Genomic DNA, 19,731 nt, shown 5'->3' on the forward strand with positions numbered 1-19,731 from the left:
TCCAGTTTCCTTCCACCATGATAATGCGTCCGTCGTTTGCTACGAAGTACCATATATGTAGTCGTCCAGCTCTGTCGTAGAACAAGCAGGCCCCTAATCTAGATCATGCGTCATGTAGAGCTTCAAACCTTGTGAGAAAATATCACTAGAGAGACATGGTGTCGGTAATGTTTCTATGCAACCAAATTGGGATAGACTACCAGTTCCTCGGTCTGCCATTGTTTGAAGTAGATGGCGCACATAGCTCGAGATGACGGTGTGCTGCAAACGATCCGTTGACGCTAATTTCACTGCTGGGTACATCATAGCGGCAACATTTACGACTATGTTGTGCTTTAGCATGAATGTATACATCGACAGCTTTGACGCCGTTTGGATTATAGCCGCTAGCATCGAGAGACGTGCCACTTCTGTCAAGGTGCCAGTATAGTTTGCAAAGTACATAATTGATTTTTCTAGGTGCGCATTCAACAACACGATGACACCTACAACCGCAGATATTGTCAATGCAGTCTCTCTGGTGGATGAATGTGTGGACTATGCGAAAGGCTTCAAAACCCTTACAAACTCGGTGATCACGTCCCACTCTTCCTCAACAATATGAAGGTTCTGGCCTTGTGGGTTGAGGACGAGGACCATGTTGAACAAGGCCTCTCTTTTCTCCACCGCTACTTCCAACATGTCATGGGTGGAATTCCACCTTGTTGGCATGTCAAGGGGCAATTTGTTGCAATTTGGAAGCCCAAGGGTTGCACATATGCCCCAATATTTTTTAGATCTTCCTGTTGACGCCCGTACCATAGTGATCGATTCCCTAACTCGTGTCACAACTTGCCAAAGAGAAATAGAAGTCTGACTTGTTGGATAATGCTCTTCAGTCATCTTAGTATCGTCTTCCTCTAGCAATGATTGCTCTACAATGTGAAGCCTAGCTAGGTCCGCTTGGATGACTATGTTAATTATGTGTGCGAAACATGGGACCTGACAGGCATGTGTGAAGCCAAGGTTCATGTCCACTATTCCCTCTGCCAATAGTGTCATCATTGTGCCGTTGCAGGAAGCTTTATCAGTCGTAATTGCTGTGACCTGTGACAAGCAAAAAAAGATTAAAATACTAATATGAATCTTCGTAGTAGCGGTACATGATATACCTTCGCCGTGAGCTTGAATTCTTCTAGCACTGCCATGTCAACATCGCTCATTTTCTCCCCAGAGTGGCCTTCGGGTAGTTCTCAAATAGACAATACCCGGTTCCTAATCTTCCACTCAGCATCAATCCAATGCACAGTGAGACCAAGCAGTTCAATATCATTCTCTGTTGTCCACGTGTCCACCGTCAAGGAGATATGGTCGACACTAGTGAGCTCCTCGGCAAACTGAATCTTCATCTCGCGATATGCTTCAACGAATGACTCTTTCGCTATTCTTGAACATGGAATGTGCATGTCAAATTGTGCACAGAGCTGCAACCATTGCACAAAACCCTCGATGTCTGCTATGCTCCATGGTAGGTCATCGACGCAGATGAGTCTGTCGAGCTCTACTTTTGTAGCTTCTAGGGTAATCCTAGTCCATCGGGGTCACTCACACTGCGTGGTCTAGCATGTAATAAGTCAACAACAGATTTCTTCATCTTTGGCATCCCCTTCAACTCATTATAGATAGCACGATGACACTTCTCGAGATGCCGCCAAAAAAAAGTAGTGCTCCCGTCCTTGTTCCTATTGATCGTGGCCTTGCTAGGAGGGGTGACCTTTGTACATATTTTACATATGTACAATTGAGGTCCTGTCTTCCTAAAATACTGGAAGACCTTGGACCTTGGTTCATGATGCCTGCTTCCAGTGGTTGACCCATCCAGATAATGTGTTTGGTTTGTCCCCTTGCTGGTTGTACCATTGCGTAGTGCACTGTCATTACTTCGATCACCCATTTGATCATTGTGGATATGCAAACCAGTAGGTGACGAGCTTTCAGATGTATCCTCTTCGCTTAGAGACGGATATGCAAGATAGTCGTCTGCATGTCTACCCAAGTGCGGTAGAGGCGTTTGACATATTGAACCGTCTATCAATGTAAGGATTTTTATCAAATTAAAAAAGGGAACTACTTCAATATAATAAGAAGAACAGATGGTGTAAGCTGCAGTACCCTCTCCAGATTGACAGATAAAAAATGATGTGAATACTAATCATTGCAATATAAAAACACCGATGTCGCAGTTGACTCAATTCCCAAGTCAAACATCTGCTCACTTGTTGCATGTGAACAAGAGAACCTATTCTCTGTTTACATAAGTCATATATTTATATTTTATATCAAAATAGTGACCTGCTACACAATTTCAATGGGTCCTGAAGACAAGTAATGAATAAAGGAATAAAGAGCTGGAAGAAGAAGCTAGAAGAAGAATATGAAGAAATTTCTAGCAGAGGATAAAGAAGAAGAAATTGAAGGAGCAAGAAGAGCTATAAGAAGGAGCTAGAAGAAGAGGAAGATGAGGAAGAAGTAGCTAGAAGAGGAGAAAGAAGAAATGGAATGAGCTAGAAGAGGAGGAAGAAGAAATGGAATGAGCTAGAAGAGGAAGCAGAGTAGGAAGAACACGAAATTGAAGGAGCTAGAAGAGGAAGAAAAAGAGGGAGAAAGAGCTATAACAAGGAGCTAGAAGAAGAGGAAGACGAGGAAGAAGACGCTAGAAGAGGGAGAAGGAGCTAGAAGAGGAGGAAGAAGAGCAAGAAGGAGCTTGAAGAGGAAGAAGAGGATGAAGAAAGAGGTAGAAGAAGAAGATGAAGAAGAAGAAGAAGCGGCATCAACTAGAAGAGGAAGAAGAAGATAAAGCTAGAAGAAGAAATACGAAGAAACTATAAGAACAGGAATAAATCAGAAGTGAAAGACGAAGAAGTGGAAGATGAAGAAGAAGTTACAAGAATAAGAAGATGATGAGGAAGAATGAGATAGAAGAAGAAGAAATAAAGGAAGGAGCTAGAAGAGGAAGATGAAGGGGAAGAGGGAGAAAAAGAAGCAGCAGCAAGTAGAAGAGGAATGAAGCAGAAGTGGAAGAAGAAGTTACAAGAAGTGGAAGAAGAAGCTAGAAGAAGAAGAAGAAGAAGAAGAAGAAGATGATGATGATGATGATGATGATGAGGAAGAATGCGGGGGAAGAGGAGGAAATAAAGGACGAAGGAGCTAGAAGGAGAAGATGAAGAAGAAGCTGGAAAAGGAAGGAGCTAGGAGAAGAACATGAAGAAGAAGAAGTAGACGCAGCAGCAGGTAGAAGAGGAAGAAGAAGAAGCTCGAACAAGAAATAAGAAGAGGAATGAAGAAGTGGAAAAAGAAGAAGAAAAAATAGCAAGAAGAGGAAGATGAGGAAGAATGAGCTATAAGAGGAAGACGTAGCTAGAATAGGAAGAAATAAAGGAAGAAGGAGCTAGAAGAGGAAGAAATAAAGGAGGAAGGAGCTAGAAGAAGAATAGGAAGAAGAAGTTAGAAGAGGAAGAAGAAGAAGCAGCAGCTGCAGTAGCTAAAAGAGGAAGCTAGATGAGGAAGAAGGAGCTACCACAGGAAAAATAAGAAAGAGCCAGAAGAAGTAGCTATAAGAAGAAGAGGAAGAAGAAGCTAGAAGAGGACAAAGAGCTAGAGGAGGTAAAAGAAGAAAAAGCTAGAAGAAGCTATAGGACGCACGAAATCCAAAAAAGTTAAAGTAGGAACTATCAGAATTGTGTTTCTCTTTACAGAATTGCTGGAATGAGTCAATAAACAAGGGCAAAATCAACATACTATTCCCCTTCCCAAAGAACACGTACCAGGCAGTTCTTTTGGTTTCTTTCAAAGGACAAATTTTACTCCCAGTGCTATTGGCGATCAAATTTTGCTTCAATTGAACAAGTTGAAACAGATGAAACGACTGAATATGAAGAAGAAGCATGTGAAGTTAAAGAAAAAATACAAAGTAGAAGAATGAAAAATGCAGAATGAACAAATAAAAGAAGCGGACTAACCCAGTATTCATTCAGATTGCAAGAGCCGGCCGTGAGTCCGGAGTCTCCCTCTTCCTCTCTCTCTCTCTCTCTCTCCCTCTCTCTCTCTCTTCGCTCTGTCTCTCCCTCTGGAGACTCTCTTTCCTGCCCTCCCCACTCTCTTCTCTCCAGTGTTGTCGAGACAACAACTCGGCAGCTCGGGCCGGAAATGAACACCAACTTTAGGTTCGGACATTCGAACCGATCCGATTCGAACAACGTGTTCGAATCGGATGTTATTCGAACATTTGATCCGAACAGCCACCTTGTTCGAACAATCCGATCTGAACAGATGCTCAGATCAGGTTCGGATCGGATTTGAACGGGGCAGATCGTTGTTTGGATTCGATCGTTCGAATGCCCGATCCGATAGAACATTCGAACGATCGGGCCGAATCCCCGAAGCCTAGGAGAGACAGAGATAGAGAGACAAAGAGGGAGATAGAGAGAGATAGAGAGAGAGGGAGAGAGAAATAGATAGAGAGAGAGAGAGACAGAGACAAAGCGACAGAGAGAGACTGGGAAAGAGAGAGAGATAGATAGATAGAAAGAGAGTCAGAGAGAGAGACAGAGACAAAGAGACAGAGGCAAAGAGAGAGAGTTAGAGAGAGAGAGTGAGAGGGAAGGAGAGAGAGAGATAGATAGATAGAAAGAGAGACAGAGACACGGAGAGAGAGAGTTAGAGAGAGAAGGAGAGAGAGGGAAGGAGAGAGAGACAGAGACACGGAGAGAGAGGGAAGGAGAGAGAGACAGAGACACGGAGAGAGAGGGAAGGAGAGAGAGACAGAGACACGGAGAGAGAGGGAAGGAGAGAGAGACAGAGACACGGAGAGAGAGGGAGTGAGAGGGAAGAGAGAGAGACAGAGACAGACAAAGAGGCAGAGACACACAGAGAGAGAGTTAGAGAGAGAAGGAGAGAGAGGGAAGGAGAGAGAGAGAGACAGACAGAGACAGAGACAGAGAGAGAGTGAGAGGTAGAGAGAAGGAAGGAGAGAGATACAGACAAGGGAGAGAGAGGGAGAGAGGGGGAGAGAGAGAGAGACATAGACAGAGAGTGTGTGTGTGAGAGAGAGAGACAGAGAGAGAGACAGACAGACAGACAGAGACAGAGAGAGAGAGAGACAGACAGACAGACAGAGACACAGAGAAAGAGAGAGACGGACAGAGAGAGACAGAGAGAGAGAGAGAGACAGAGAGAGACAGAGAGAGAGAGAGAGAGAGAGAGAGAGAGAGAGAGAGAGAGAGAGAGAGAGAGAGAGAGAGAACTTACCCCTGCAGACCCATAACCGTCTCTCTTACATACACAAAAAAAACCCCCAAGGGCCTGCAGCAATATAAACCCTAAACCCTCCCCCCAAACTCCATGCAAACCCCCCCAAATTCCAAAGCAACAATCAATCAATCAATCCAGCACAAACCATGTCTTCCTGGTCCGTCCTCCTCAGAGAGCGATGGAAAACCCTCTCCAATCTCCCCGCGCGCGTCGCCTCCATCCGCGCCATGGGAGGAGGCCCGAGAACCTTTCCGGGCGGCCTCAACAAGTGGCAGTTCAAGCGGATGCACGAGAAGTTGGCCAGAGACAAGGAACGCAAGCTTCTCCACCAAGAAAAGGAGCTCTACCAAGCCCGCCTCCGATCCCAGATCAGACAATCCAACGCCCTCCGATCGCCCCCCTTCTCCGTCCCGGAATCGCCTGCGCCGTCCGATTACCCTCCCATCTCGCCTTCCGACCACGTTAAGACCCTCGCCGACCGATTCACCAAGGAAGGAGCCGAAGACTTGTGGAATGAAGCCGATGGCCCTCTTCGAGACGACCCATTGCCTCAGAATCAGCCCAATTGGAGCCCCCCTCCGCCCCTTGATCTTCGGAAAATGCTGGCGGATCGCGCTTGGAGACCCAATTCACCTTCTTTGATGCGAAGACAGTATTCTACCCAGTCTGGGAAGAAGCTCAAGAACAGGTGGTATAATGATTCTGACTCTGATTCGGATGCTGACTGCCGAGTTTCTGGGAGTTTTTTTGCTTCTGGGGGCATGGATGAAGAAGATTTGGGATTGATGGGTGAAAGGAAGAAGTCGAGATTGAGCAGCGCTGCCCTGATGAGGCATGATCGGAAGAAGGAGAGGCGGCCCCCGAGGGCTGTTGATGAAGAGTACTGCGATCTGGGTGAGGAAGTTGAGCGTATACGTGATGATCTGAAGAAGAGAAGAGGGGAGGAGACAACGGAGGAAGAGTCGATTCTGACTCCACAGAGGTAGCGGGATAGAGAATGTTCTTGATTTTTGGTAAATTCTGTCCTTAATTTCAATTTTTTCTTGATTTCGTCTCTAGGTTTGAAGAACTCAATATCTCTCCGCTGACAGTGAAAGCGCTTAGTTGCGCTGGTTTTGAGCAAATGACAACTGTTCAAGCCGCAGCCCTTCCCAGCTGCCTCGGGGGTTTGTATTTTGATGCTTTCTTCCTTCCAAAATTTTCATATTTTTTGCATTCCAAAAATATGCTTTCTTCATATTTTTTCTTGATTTGATTCGAGGCAGCAACCAAAAAAAAATTGTTTTTAGAAAAGGAAGTGACTTCCAAAATTTGTTCTCGGGGGGAAGATAAAGCTATTTTCTTTCATTTTTTTAGTAAATCTGATTAATGATTGTAATGTTTCTCAGGAAATGATGTGCTCGTCAAAGCAAGAACTGGCACAGGCAAGAGCTTAGCTTTTCTGGTACACGCTCTAACAATTTGGGCTTTATTTTCATCCGCTAATCATAGGAGATTTTCATTTAAATGGATGAATTGACTTAGAACAGATTCCTGCAATTGAAGCAGCGCTAAAGAGAGACGAAGATTCCCCGAACAAACGACTCCCTCCCATAATTTCCCTGATTCTTTGTCCAAATAGAGAGCTCGCTAGCCAAGTTGCTGCTGAGGCGACTGTTCTATTAGGGCGCCACAATGGCGTTGGCGTTCTAAGCCTGATCGGTGGAACCCGATTCAAGGTTGACCAACAACGCCTGGAGTCTGATCCATGTCAGGTAAGTTTTTTCATTATTAATTATTCATATAATTTGCTTCAGAACAATGAATCCGTTAATCTACATCGCGTTATTATACTCGAAATGGTGGTTTATTTGACACAGATAGTGGGTGATACGGAGTATCTTTGTTTGTCGAATTTTATATTTATATGTCGATATTATTTGAAAATAAAACTTGAGAATGAAAAATATTTTCTGGGGAATAACTAATGCAGAGATCACATTCTTTGTAGATTATTGTTGCAACGCCTGGTAGATTATTGGATCACATAGAGAACAAATCTGGTTTCTCACTGCGACTAATGGGACTGAAAATGCTCGTCCTCGATGAAGCAGACCACTTGTTGGACCTGGGATTTAGGAAAGACATTGAGAAGATTGTTGACTGTCTGCCATGTAAGCGCCAGTCATTGCTATTTTCTGCTACAATTCCAAAAGAGGTGATAAAAATGTTTCCTTAAATAAAATGATTAATTTCTGCGATGTTTATGCCTGATTGAGTTTTTTCGCAAGGTTCGTCGGATTTCTCAAGTTGTGCTGAAGAGGGAGCACACTTACATTGATACCGTGGGGAAGAACGGTCAGGATACTCCCCCAAAGGTTTATGATCTTTTAATTTTAATTTTTTTATACGGCTTTCAAATATCATTTATTTATTTATCTTCTATGATGTCAGGTGTCCCAATCCTACATTATTGTCCCTCATAATCTACTCCTTCACGTGGCCTATCAATGTCTGAGGGAGCACATCTTGCAAGAGGCGGACTACAAGGCATGCCATATAAAACGATGTTATTTTAATCATCTGCAAAGAATTTCTTTTTTTTAATCGGATATCTTTCCCACTTCAGGTAATCATCTTCTGTACTACGTCAATGGCGACTGAACTTATGTACACACTGCTACGTAATCTGAAGATGAATGTCAGAGAGATGCATTCGAGGAAGCCTCAGCTCTACAGAACACGGATATCCAACGAATTCAGAGAAGGCAAGAGGCTAATCCTTGTGACTTCAGATGTCTCGTCCCGGGGAATAAATTACCCTGATGTAACATTAGTTTTACAGGTAACTTTTTATTAGTTTTATCAAATGTCATGCTTTCATTGGCTTACTTTCTGACTTTTTTGCGTGTATTATGAAAAAATAAAACATCCATATCACTTTTTCTTAATAAAGTTTAGGGTAAATGAATTTATGATCGAGAGAGAAAATACTACACGACAAAATCATAAAATTCCTTATTACCTTGATGTAACAAAAAATTTGCTCATATGTTTTTGTTGTTTCCTAATTTTTCCTTCATTCGTATGGAAAATTAAGTTATCCAGATACCTTTTTGTAATCGTATGTAGGCTAAATGAATCTATGATCAGGAGAAGGAACATACTTGACGCCAAGAATTCTGCAAATGTCGTATTACCCTGATGTATCATCAATTTCATGAGTAACTTGTTATTTTCTAAAATTGCCTACTTTTTTTCATTTTCTGATTTTTTCGTGGAAATATAAACGTGCCAGATCCCTTTTTTTAATATATAACCGGGTGGATGAATCTATGACTAGGAGAAAAAACATCAATCTAAAATCAGGAGATGTCTTGTTGCCTCGATTAAAAAACATTAGTTGTTCAGTTAACTTTCTGTTATGTTATTAATTTCTTCTTCAAAAAACTGTTATAAACTGGATAACTTTCAGATGGGCGTACCCTGTGATCGTGAGCAATATATTCATCGGCTGGGGAGGACTGGACGTGAAGGCAAGAATGGTCGAGGCATCATGCTTCTTGCTCCGTTTGAAGAATATTTCTTGGACGAAATTAGAGACCTTCCTATTGAGAACCTGCAAATGCCGGGTCTAGATCCCGATGCCGGCGAAAAGGTATGATTCTTCCACTCATTTTTCTGTTTTTGAAGATTTTTTTTAAAAAACTTTAATAGAGGTAAAAATCTCTTATCTTATCATTTCTTCAGATGGAGGAGTCTATGAAAAGGGTGGACCCTAGCATTAAAGAGGCTGCGTATCATGCATGGCTCGGGTTCTATAATTCAATTAGTGAGACGGGAAGAAATAAAACCACTCTAGTGGAGCTTGCAAACCAGTTCTCCTCTTCCATGGGCTTGCAGTGCCCCCCTTCTCTCTTCAGAAGGACGGTTTTAAAGATGGGTCTCAAGGACATCCCTGGGATTAGAGTGAGAAAGTCCTGAACTTTATTGTCTCTAGTCAATCCATCAAAATATAATATTTTTGCGCATATATATGTGATTATTCCCTCTGGGTCAAATGTTCCCTTCTTAATCATTCATAAAGAAAATTTCTGATGAGCACAAAGCTTGGAGAGTGATAGAAATGTTTTAGATATGATTCTGTTAAATTTGGTCATATCTAGATGTAATCCTAGTTGTGATGTTTAATCCCATATATATTTGATCCTGTTCAAGATTTAATTCTAATGAGGGTACATGTTCTGTGTTGTCTTTCATTTATCTTGTATCCTATCGGTCGCTGTAGATGATGCTTGTGTCGCAAGGAGTATTTATCACTTCCATTAACCTCATCAGCGACACGCAACATTGAGTTTAAAAATGATGATAAAATGAATGTATATAGGGATCGGGGTTTGGATTGAATCGAATCGACCGAACAAAATCATATTCGATCCAAACAGTTCAAACCTTTTGATCAAACAAGGTCTTAAGTTGAGTTCAATCTAGACTTTTTGATCATTCGATTTGAAAAATCGAAACTGATCTAATTTTATTCGAACTGTTTGAATGAAATCGAACAGTTCGAGGAAAAACAACTCCCTCTTGTGCTTCCTTGCTCTCTCGGCTCTTGTTCGATCTCTTGCTCTTGCTTGTTCTCCCTCTCCTTCTGCGGTTATCTCTCTCTCGTGCGCGCTTCCTGTCTCTTTCTCGCTCTCTCTTGATTTTCCTCTCTCTCATTCTCTCTCACTTGATCTCTCTCTCCCTTTTGGCTCTCTCACTTTGCTCTCTCTCACTCTCTCCTCTGGCTCTCTCACTTTGCTCTCTCTCACTCTCTCCTCTGGCTCTCTCACTTGCTCTCTCTGTTTCTCTCTCTCTCTCTCGCCCTCTGACTCTCTTGATCTCTCTCTCTCTCACGTTGTCTCTCTCTACTTTCTCTCTCCTTCTCTCGCTCTCTCTCTCTCTCCTCTTTCTCTCTCTATCTCTCTCGTGCTCTCTCTTTCTCTCTCTCATTTGTTCTCTATCTCTCTTGTGCTCTCTCTTTCTCTCTCATTTGTTCTCTATCTCTCTCATGCTCTCCCTCTCTCTCATTTGTTCTCTATCTCTCTCATGCTCTCCCTTTCTCTCATTTGTTCTCTCTCTCTCTCTCGTGTTCTCCATCTCTCCCTCTGGCTCTCTCTCTCTTTCTCTCTTTCATTTGTTCTCTCTCTCTCTCATGTTCTCTATCTCTCCCTCTGACTCTCTCTCATTTGTTCTCTCTCTCTCTCTCTCTCTCTCTCTCTCTCTCGTGTTCTCTATCTCTCCCTCTGGCTAGGCATCGGGGGTCGGATCGGATCGTTCGAATCTTGATCGAAAGATTCGAACGAACAAATGCTGATTCGAACAATCTGTTGGAATCTTTCGATCGAACAGACCCTTTGTTTGTGTTCGATCGAAAGTTTAGAACGAACAATTTGGTTCGTTCGTGTTCGATTGCCGTTTGTTCGAACTTGTTTGAACAAGTTTGTACTAGTTCTAACAAATTGCCAGCGGTGCCAGCGACCGCCAGCGACTTTCTCTCTGGCGGTCGCTGGAGGCCGCTGGCCGGGGCTAGGGGGCAGGCGCTGGTGGCCGCTGGCCGGCACTGGGCGCAGCTGGGCGGCACTGGCCACGGGCGCCGCTGGCGCCGCTAGATTCGAATATTTGATTCTATCCGATTTGAACAACATGTTCGAATTGGATCGTATTCTAACATTCGATCCGAACAGCTACCTTGTTCTAACAATCCGATCCGAACAGACGTGCAGATCGTGTTCGGATTGGATCTGAACTGGACAGATCGGTGTTCGGATTCGATCGTTCGAATGCCCGATCCGATCGAACATTCAAACGATCTGTCGAATCCCCGATCCCTACCTTTGGCTCTCTCTCTTTCTCTCTCTCATTTGTTCTCTCTCTCCCTCTGGCTCTTTCTCGTGTTCTCTCTCTCATTTGTTCTCTCTCTCTCTCCCTCTGGCTCTCTCTCCTCTCTCTCATTTGTTCTCTCTCTCTCCCTCTTGCTCTCTCTCTCTTGTTCTCTCTTTCTCTCCCTTAGGCTCTCTCTCTCGTCCTATGTCGTCCTCTGTCATCCTCTCTCTCTCGTGTTCTCTATCTCTCCCTCTGGCTCTCTTTCTTTCTCTCTCTCATTTGCTCTCTCTCTCTCTCGTGTTCTCTCTCTCTCCCTCTGGCTCTCTCTCTCTCTCTCCCTCTCTCTCTCTCTCTCTCTCTCTTTCTCTCTTGTTCTCTCTCTTTCTCTCTCTCTCTCTATCTCTACCTCAGGCTCTCTCTCTCGTCCTCTCTCGCTCGTGTTCTCTATCTTTCCCTCTGGCTCTCTCTCTCTTTCTCTCTATTGTGTTCTCTATCTCCCCCTCTGGGAGTCTCTCTCCATCTGGCTCTCTCTCTCTCTCCCTCTGGATCGCTCTGTCCCATTCTCTCTCTCCCTCTGGCTCTCTCACGTTCTCTCTCCCCCTCTGGCTCTCTTTCTCCATCTAGCTCTCTCTCTCTGGCTCGCTCTGTCCCATTCTCTCTATCTCCCTCTGGCTCTCTCTCATTCTCTCTCCCCTCTGGCTCTCTTTCTCTCTCTCATACTCTGTCTCTCTCTGGCTCTCTCTCTCCCTCTGGCCCTCTCTTGTTCTCTGTATCCCTCTGGCTTGATAAGCCTAAAAATGCACGTAAATATGTCGTTGATTTTGGATTTAGACTTATACAATAAATTTATAATTTCCCTTAATCACTAAATATGGAATATAGAGCAAGTAAGGGGTCGAACCACAGGGAGGCAGCAAGTGAGAATTTTATCCAATTTCAATGAATTAATTCAAAGATGAATTAATTTTGCAATTAATAATCTTAATTATACTTAATAATATTCTTTAATTAATCAAAATTAAGTAAGACTTAATTTCTATTTTTAATATTTTGGTCGGAAATTCAAGATAAGAATATTTTAATTTTAAGATCAGATTAATTCAGATTATTAAAATAATTTTTATGAATTAAAATTGGGAATTAAATAATCAAGAAAGGGATTTTTAATTTGGACTTCAAGATAAGATAAATTTTCGATTCAAATTTATTTTTAGGTTTTTTATATATTAAATTAAATTCCTAAACAATAAAAATAAAAATCTAGAGAGAGAAACTAGACAAATTAACCTAGGGAGAGAAAGTGAAGAATTTTGGGAAAAGATGAAATCCAACCCTAAATTAAAAATCTAATGAAGCAGAAATATTTTAAATTGATGTAGAATTAATCATCAAAAATCAGATCTTGAATCAGAATCAAAATGAAGTGCTAATTTCATTCAAAACAAACTTCTAGGGCATGTACATTTCGCCCATGCCTGGCGTTTTAGAATCGTTCAAGAAGATGATTGAAATACAAATCAGAGACTTACAAAGTTGAGTTCAGAACCAAGATCTGTCGACTTCAAGAATCCCTCTTGTGTCCTTCCTGGCTAATTGCTTGGGAAGAGCCTCCAAAAGTGATTTTCGCCCATTTCCAGACCTCCATTTAAAGATCCAATCGTCTAGATTGTAGAGGGAGAAAAGACGAACCTACCCTCAAAATTTCAGCCGAATCGGATGTCTAGATCTCAAGATATCAAGGTTTTAGTGAGGATTAATCTCGGCCGTTAGATTTATTTCTCTCTCCTCCAAGAAGTTTGGAAGTGACATTTTTCTATTGGTCACCATATTTTTTTCTCGTTTTCCACCGTCTCGGATCGCGCTCTGACACGTCATTGTGCGCGTCCGCCACCTGCAATGATTGGAGAATATTCTCCCATTTAAGTGGTTAAAAGGACGCCACGTCACCCTGTCTAAAAAAAAAGAATAAAGATATATATATTTTTTCGTCACTCGCAATGTTTGACTTATTCTTCTCTCTCTCTTCTTCTTTTTAACGTGTGTCGGTGGCCGCAATTTTTGACTTGTCCTATAATAAAAAAAGGGGCGGTGAGCATACTGTTTTAATTTTGTTATTGTTTACGGCATCGATTTCCGCGTGTACATGAAAAATCGACGCCGTAAAGCGTTGAATTCTAAATAAATGTTGGTTGCTGCGTGCGTTAAATGCACGCGGCAACTCGACGCCGCATGCATGCGCTGCGCGCGTGCATGTCGGTGGCGTATAAAAAAAAAAATCTCTCTCCTCATTATTTATCAATAATCATCCAATCATTTGCCCGAATTTCGGGAGAATGATGTGGATGCCCTTAAGTATATATAAAAATGCCCAATAAATTAAATATGTATTATTTAAATATATAAAAATCATTTCTTGGCTATATATAGGTCAAAAAATTACATAAAAATATGGAAAAAATCCAGAAAAATTTGAATAGCCCTTACCAACCTTTATCCAAATATTTAAGGCCCTGCAAAAAATATTTCTTCACTGAAATGAGGTTAAATTCCATGTAAAAAATGATAAAAAATCAGAAATAATAGTAAAATGAAAGTGTAGGTGATTTATCTTTATTTTAATATGATAACATGCAAATATAGTCATCAAAACACATAAATATAATCCAATATTCATTAATTAATCATGTTAATTTGCAAGTTATCATGGCTCTCTCTCGTTCTCTCTCATGCTTTGTCTACCTCTAGCTCTCTCTCGTTCTCTCGTTCTCTCTCCCTCTGGCTCTCCCTCTTGTTCTCTCGTTCTATCTCTCCCTCTGGCTCTCTCGCTTTCTCTATCTTTCTCTCTCGTGCTCTCTCTCTCTCTCTCCCTCTGGCTCTCTCTTTCTCTATCTCTCTCTCTCGTGCTCTCTCTCTCCCCCTCTGGCTCTCTCTCATGCTCGCTCTCTCTCCCTCTAGCTCTCTCTTTCTCTATCTCTCTCTCGTGCTCTCTCTCTCTCTCTCCCCCTCTGGCTCTCTCTTTCTCTCTCTCGTGCTCGCTCTCTCTCCCTCTGGCTCTCTTTTTTTTTCTCTCTCTCTCTCTCTACCTCTGTCTCTCTCTCTCTCTCTCTCTATCTATCTCTCTCGCTTGTTCTATCTTGCTCTTGTGCTCTCTCTACCTCATTCTCTCTCTCTCCCTCTCTCTCTCGCTCTCCTGCTCTCTCTCCCCTGTCTCTCTCTCTTTCTGTCGTTCTCTCTCCCCCCTCTAATTCTCTCTCTTTTGTTCTCTCTTTTGTCCCATTTTCTCTCTCGCATGCTCTCTCACATTCTCTCTCTCTCTCTCTCACGTTCTTGATCGCTCTGGCTCTCCATCTCTCACTCTCTCTTGTTCTCTCTTTTCCTCTGGCTCTCTATTCTCACTCTCTCTTATTATCTCTTTTCCTCCGGCACTTGTCTCTCTCTCACTCTCGTTTGCTCTCCCCCTGTGGCTCTCTATCTCTCGCTCTCTCTTGTTCTCTCTCTTCATCTGGCTCTTGCATCTCTCTCACACTCTCATTCGCTCTACCCCTGTGGCCCTCTTCTCTCGTGCGCTGTCTCTTCATCTTCTGGTTCTCTCTATCTCCCTCTGGTTCTCTCTATCTCTTGTTAATTCTCTTTAGCTCTCTCTCGCTCACGTGCTCTCTATGGCTCTCTCTCTCTCACTCTCTCTTTCTTTCTCTCTCTCTCTCTCTCTCTCTCTCTCTTTCTCTCTCTCGTTCGTTCTCTTTCTCTGTCTCATTTCATTTATTATATATATATATATTTATTAGTATGAGTTTGTAACCTTCGCTTCGGAACCTTTGACTTCGCTCCTAAGCGCTAAGCGCCTTCTACATCTTCCAGGTAAAAGACTAGCAACGTCTTTGTAGCTTTCTCATTCTTCCTCCGTCGAAACCTAGATGTCAAACTTTACCATCCAGGGCCATGACCCCTTCTTCCAGAGTGGCTTTACTGTCAAAATGTGTTTGTGTCCTTGGGGTTTCATTGCAGGCTGGGCCTAGGATATGTTTGGGGAAGGACGATACCGTCAGATAAAGATGACACTGGCCATTCTCTGCAGGTTCTTGAGGGCCTCGAGCATCACTTCGCTGTAGCGTTTGAAACTCTCGAACTCCAGAACTCCGAAACTCCCCAGAACTACGGGAACCTTCGGTCTCCAGTAGCACTTTGTTTTACGGGAATTTTAAATGGGTTTTTCTCTGTCTCATTTCATTTATTAATTCAAACAATTTGATCCAATCCTATCCGAACAGCCAGTTTGAATCAAATCTAATTGGATTATTCGATCGGAACATTGGACCGGATTGAAAAACACGATCCGAACCCAATGTGAAGATCGAGTACATACCACATGTATCCTGGGTCTGATCGAGGTCGGGATTTGATTGCTCGAATGCTCAATCCGATCAAACATTTGAACATTTGAATCCCCAATCCTCAGTGGTAGATAGTGGGATGTGAGCGAAGCGAGTGAAAATGAGGAAATGGGAGGGAGGAAGATGCGATTATAAGATAAGAAGACAAATAAGGGGAAATGATAAGAAGAAATGTCTAAATTAGGGTTTATTATAGGATAAGAGTGTCTGAAGATGAGGCACGATGGAGATGACATAATGATGTGCAGGGATGAAGGTTGTGGATGTAGGGTTGAGTGTGGAATGAGATGGAGGAAGCTAGTGGTTTAGGGTTTATTAAGTAGACAGAAAGGAATACATGTGATGGGATCAAATAATGGTATACTATTGTTATATTAATATTTTAAAAGAGGAATATGTGTGTGACATGGCCACCGTCATTGCACGTTGCATCTACATGAGGTATATGCCCGCCATGTGTACAGGTGGCACCATGTGTCCTGTGACACATCATTAGTGTCGTTATTTTTTATTTGTCAAAGGAGAATCTAGTATTAAAATAATCCATATTTTAAATTGAAGCTCCTCAATCCACATGTGCATTTATTGCAAAATAAAGGGCTTCTTTTTTCTGGCTGGGATACGAATGAAAAAATAAAGAGAGAGAATACATTAGACATAAATGCCATTATTGCATCTCTAATCACAAGGCCATAACAGTTTCACCTTTAATGATTGGCTGACACCAATCATTAACGGTAATCATCTAACCGTTCAATTCGATGTGGCACGACGGAAATAAAACCCCAAAAATATCTTAAAATTTAAATAAAATAAAATATAAACTGAGAAAACATAAATAAGTATATATTTGGACTTTGAAAAATCATTTCTTTGTATATAATTCATTAACAGCCATATTGAAACCCAAAAATGTAGTTTCTTTCAGAATATGATGTCAGATAAATGCTTAAAAATACTTTAAGTTCACAAAATTCAAAGCATCATTTTAAAGATGGATTTGATCATTTAGGCTTGATAACACGCATGTAAAATTTATTTATTGGGAAAAAACATGTAAATACCCTCATATTAACCTACTAATAATGCGTATACTATCAGCTCTCCAAGATCCTGGCTGTTCAACTTGGTCAAATTAAATGTTTTTGAAGTGTTTATCCTATGTTCATCCTTTTCTTGTACAGAAAAATGAATGCTCCTAGAAAACTATAAGGATCAAAATTTAGGAAGGGGCATTGGGGCCTCAAGACATGAGCCAAAGCACTATTTTATCCCCATTTATTTCCTTCACCTTACACTATTTTCTCTATCTATACACCAATTTTCTATCACTTTCTCTCTAAACCTTGCATGCAATTTATAATTTCCATGTAGAATTTCAGAAATAAATTCATCGATTTGTCCTCCCAATTTATCTTTGTTCAAATTCTGTTCAAAATTTTGTCTATTTTTGTTGCATCTTATTTCATTCTCCATAATTGACCAACATTTGGCTAATTGTGAACTTTTCTATAATGATCCATGACATGTGATAAACATAGATACCAATATATTTTTATTACTAATTTCATGTATGTTTTGTGCATATTTTCATTTGAATGATCATAATTGGACATTTTTGTGGATTTAAAATTTTTATTACAACTTTAAAATGAAGGTATGGTTTTACTTTAATTGATAGAATTTTTAGAGAATTTTCGAGCATTAATTCTATAGGGAAAATTATGTCGTAAATTAGAGAATATAAGATATGATTTATTCAAATATCTTTAGAGACTTAATTTTTTTCCAATTTGGGATTTTTGGTTTCGATGTTTTTGACACCAAATTCGTATAGAAAATGATTTTATAAGTTGGAATAACATATCATTGTTATTCCAAGTTGATCTCTAAAAAACACTTATTGTGCACCTTGTGGGAAACTTGTAACAACTTTGACTAGCTCCCTTGGATATTTTACTGAAGCAATTCATGTGTCCAGCATCCACAAGTATTCACGCGATCAAGGTGTTCATGTATCTCCACCTCCTCTTCTTCAACTCTTCTTGAAGCTCTCGTATATATCCTCAAAATTACACTCTTCTTGGTTGAAGTAGAAAATTAGAGAGAAGAAAAAAGCTCATAGCTTTGGCTGGCATGGGTGCCTAAAGTGTGTGCTCTTTCACTATTTACTATTTACCTAAAAATTTTCACAAAAATCCCTTGGATAAAAGTATCCACCCATGCCCCTATAATCTTATGTTTGGGACCCTCTAGGCACATGTATCATTCTAGTTAGTAACTTTAATGTCACAATCACAATTACTAGTTAACATTATCATTTAAATATATCAATATATATATGAATCAAATAAGGATTATTTTAACCCAATCAATAGTTTAAGTTTCTACACAATGGGGTGTTAACTACATTTCGTCATCTCGAAGATACAGAGTAGTGTTTGAACTCTCTAATGACATTATCCAACATCATGTTTATTTAAGTTCATTGAATAAAATATTTATGTTCATTATTATTCTGTGTGATGTTTATAATGAAGTCCATGAATAAGTGCAATGACTTAGTGAATTATGATGAGATCATTATATATTGATCACTGGTCTTTAAACATGTATTCTAAATATTCCTATTCGATGGATAGTCGAGACGGACATCAAATTACCCGGATAGAGTAGCACTAGCTGATCCTACTTATATGATAAGTATAGCTGATCCTGTGGCTATCATTGTGGCGATACAAAGGAGAGATAGTGAGTGCGCTTTGGAGAAAGAGTTCACTGAATTGATCCGTACGAATCCCTGAATGGTATTATACCTAAACGTCAATCAGGTTGATTCAAGTCACAGTTGTATAAGCGATCCACTGACCTGAGACACCAAGGACATCTCATGAGTGGACGACTTACGAGCCTCTAATCATGGGATTCAAATAAGTTATAGATTGGATGTAGTAAGAAGCTTACGGAGATGATCGAGTGGTCAAGACGGGATCATCCGGCCTCGGTATAAGAGGAGATTGACTCAAGGAAGACGATGCAGAAAAATCCCTGGCCAAGAGAGTGAGGATATTGGAGAAGGTGTTCTCCATTCATCTCTGTTACGCATCAGTACTAATCGAATGACAGATTAGGGTTTGACAATAAAGCATACCCTAAGTCATTCGAGAGTCTCCCGCGGATGATGGATTATACATATATGGTAACCGATGACGGTAAAGGTTCCATGAGAGAGTTCAAACACTACTCGGTATCTTCTAGAGCACGAGGTGTAGCTTCGCACCCCACCGGCTGGAAACTTAACCTATTCATTGGGTTAAATCGATCATTATTTAATAATCTACATGTTGATATAGTTAAGTAATAAGGTTGGACAATAAATATTATTGTTCCACTAAAGTTATTCACTAGAATGATACATGGACCTAGGGGGTCACACGCACAAGGTCAAAAGGGCATTGGTGGATATATTTTACTTTGTAGGGTTTTTGAGAAAAACCTTGAGTGAAATATAAAGAGGGAAAGGGCTCTCATTTCAAGCAACCATGCAAGCCAGATTTGAGAGGCCCTCCCTTTCTTCATTCTCTACATGACTACTCAACCACAAAGATAGTCTCCAAGAAGAGTTGAACAATAAGAGGTGGAGGTTCAAGCGCCAAGTGATCGAGTGGATACTTCTAGAGGTCGGATGCGTGAACGGCTTCAGAACAATCTCCGAATGGCAACGTCAAGGGTGGAACGAGTTCTCCAAAAGGTACATTCAATGTTTGATTTTAAAGATCAATTATGGATCGATAGACACGCTTCCACATTCATGGAAACGTATTTTCCATGGCTGAACCAAGGCACCGAACCCAATACTCACTACCCTAGCCAAGGATTTTTGTGCATCATTTTTCTTGAGTCAATCTCCTCCTATTCCAAGGGTGGACGATCGTGTCTTGACCACTCAATCACCTTAACGTAGTAATTTCTATATCTAAGCTAAGAGTTGTTTGAATCCCATGGTTATAAATTCGTAAGCCATAGTCAAAACATAGTCTTTCATCCATGAGGTGCCCTTGGTGTCTTAGCTCAACGGATGAGTAATACAATTGTGACGTGACTCAACCTGATTGACGTCTAGGTATAGTTGGGTTATGTGCCTTGGTTCAACCATGTAAAACATGATTCCATGATGCAGAAACGTGTTAATCAATTCTCAATC

The 19,731-nt window shown here is 41.2% G+C and overlaps 2 protein-coding genes across 3 annotated transcripts; one reads left to right on the forward strand and one right to left on the reverse strand.

Moving 5' to 3' along the window:
- Window positions 1-537: 537 nt before the first annotated feature.
- On the reverse strand, window positions 538-1,388 carry LOC144710092 (putative transcriptional regulator tpeD). Its single transcript, XM_078583752.1, has 3 exons — window positions 1,295-1,388; window positions 1,152-1,219; window positions 538-1,086 (listed from the first exon to the last, which is right to left on the reverse strand). Exons 1-3 carry the CDS (start codon window positions 1,386-1,388, stop codon window positions 538-540), a joined length of 711 nt encoding a protein of 236 aa, XP_078439878.1.
- A 3,975-nt stretch (window positions 1,389-5,363) lies between these two features.
- On the forward strand, window positions 5,364-9,527 carry LOC144710513 (DEA(D/H)-box RNA helicase family protein). Of its 2 annotated transcripts, none has more exons than XM_078584317.1 (10): window positions 5,364-6,271; window positions 6,349-6,455; window positions 6,678-6,733; window positions 6,819-7,043; window positions 7,280-7,486; window positions 7,560-7,646; window positions 7,723-7,818; window positions 7,964-8,113; window positions 8,744-8,926; window positions 9,019-9,527. In XM_078584317.1, exons 1-10 carry the CDS (start codon window positions 5,436-5,438, stop codon window positions 9,250-9,252), a joined length of 2,181 nt encoding a protein of 726 aa, XP_078440443.1. In that variant the 5' UTR covers window positions 5,364-5,435; the 3' UTR covers window positions 9,253-9,527. The 2 variants fall into 2 exon arrangements, with proteins under 2 accessions (XP_078440443.1, XP_078440442.1); XM_078584316.1 differs by having other exon boundaries at window positions 5,365-6,271; window positions 7,898-8,113.
- The last annotated feature ends 10,204 nt before the right edge of the window (window positions 9,528-19,731 follow it).

This window comes from Wolffia australiana, chromosome 12 (assembly GCF_029677425.1).
Source record: "Wolffia australiana isolate 7733 chromosome 12, ASM2967742v1".
In the NCBI taxonomy this organism is placed as follows: domain Eukaryota; kingdom Viridiplantae; phylum Streptophyta; class Magnoliopsida; order Alismatales; family Araceae; genus Wolffia; species Wolffia australiana.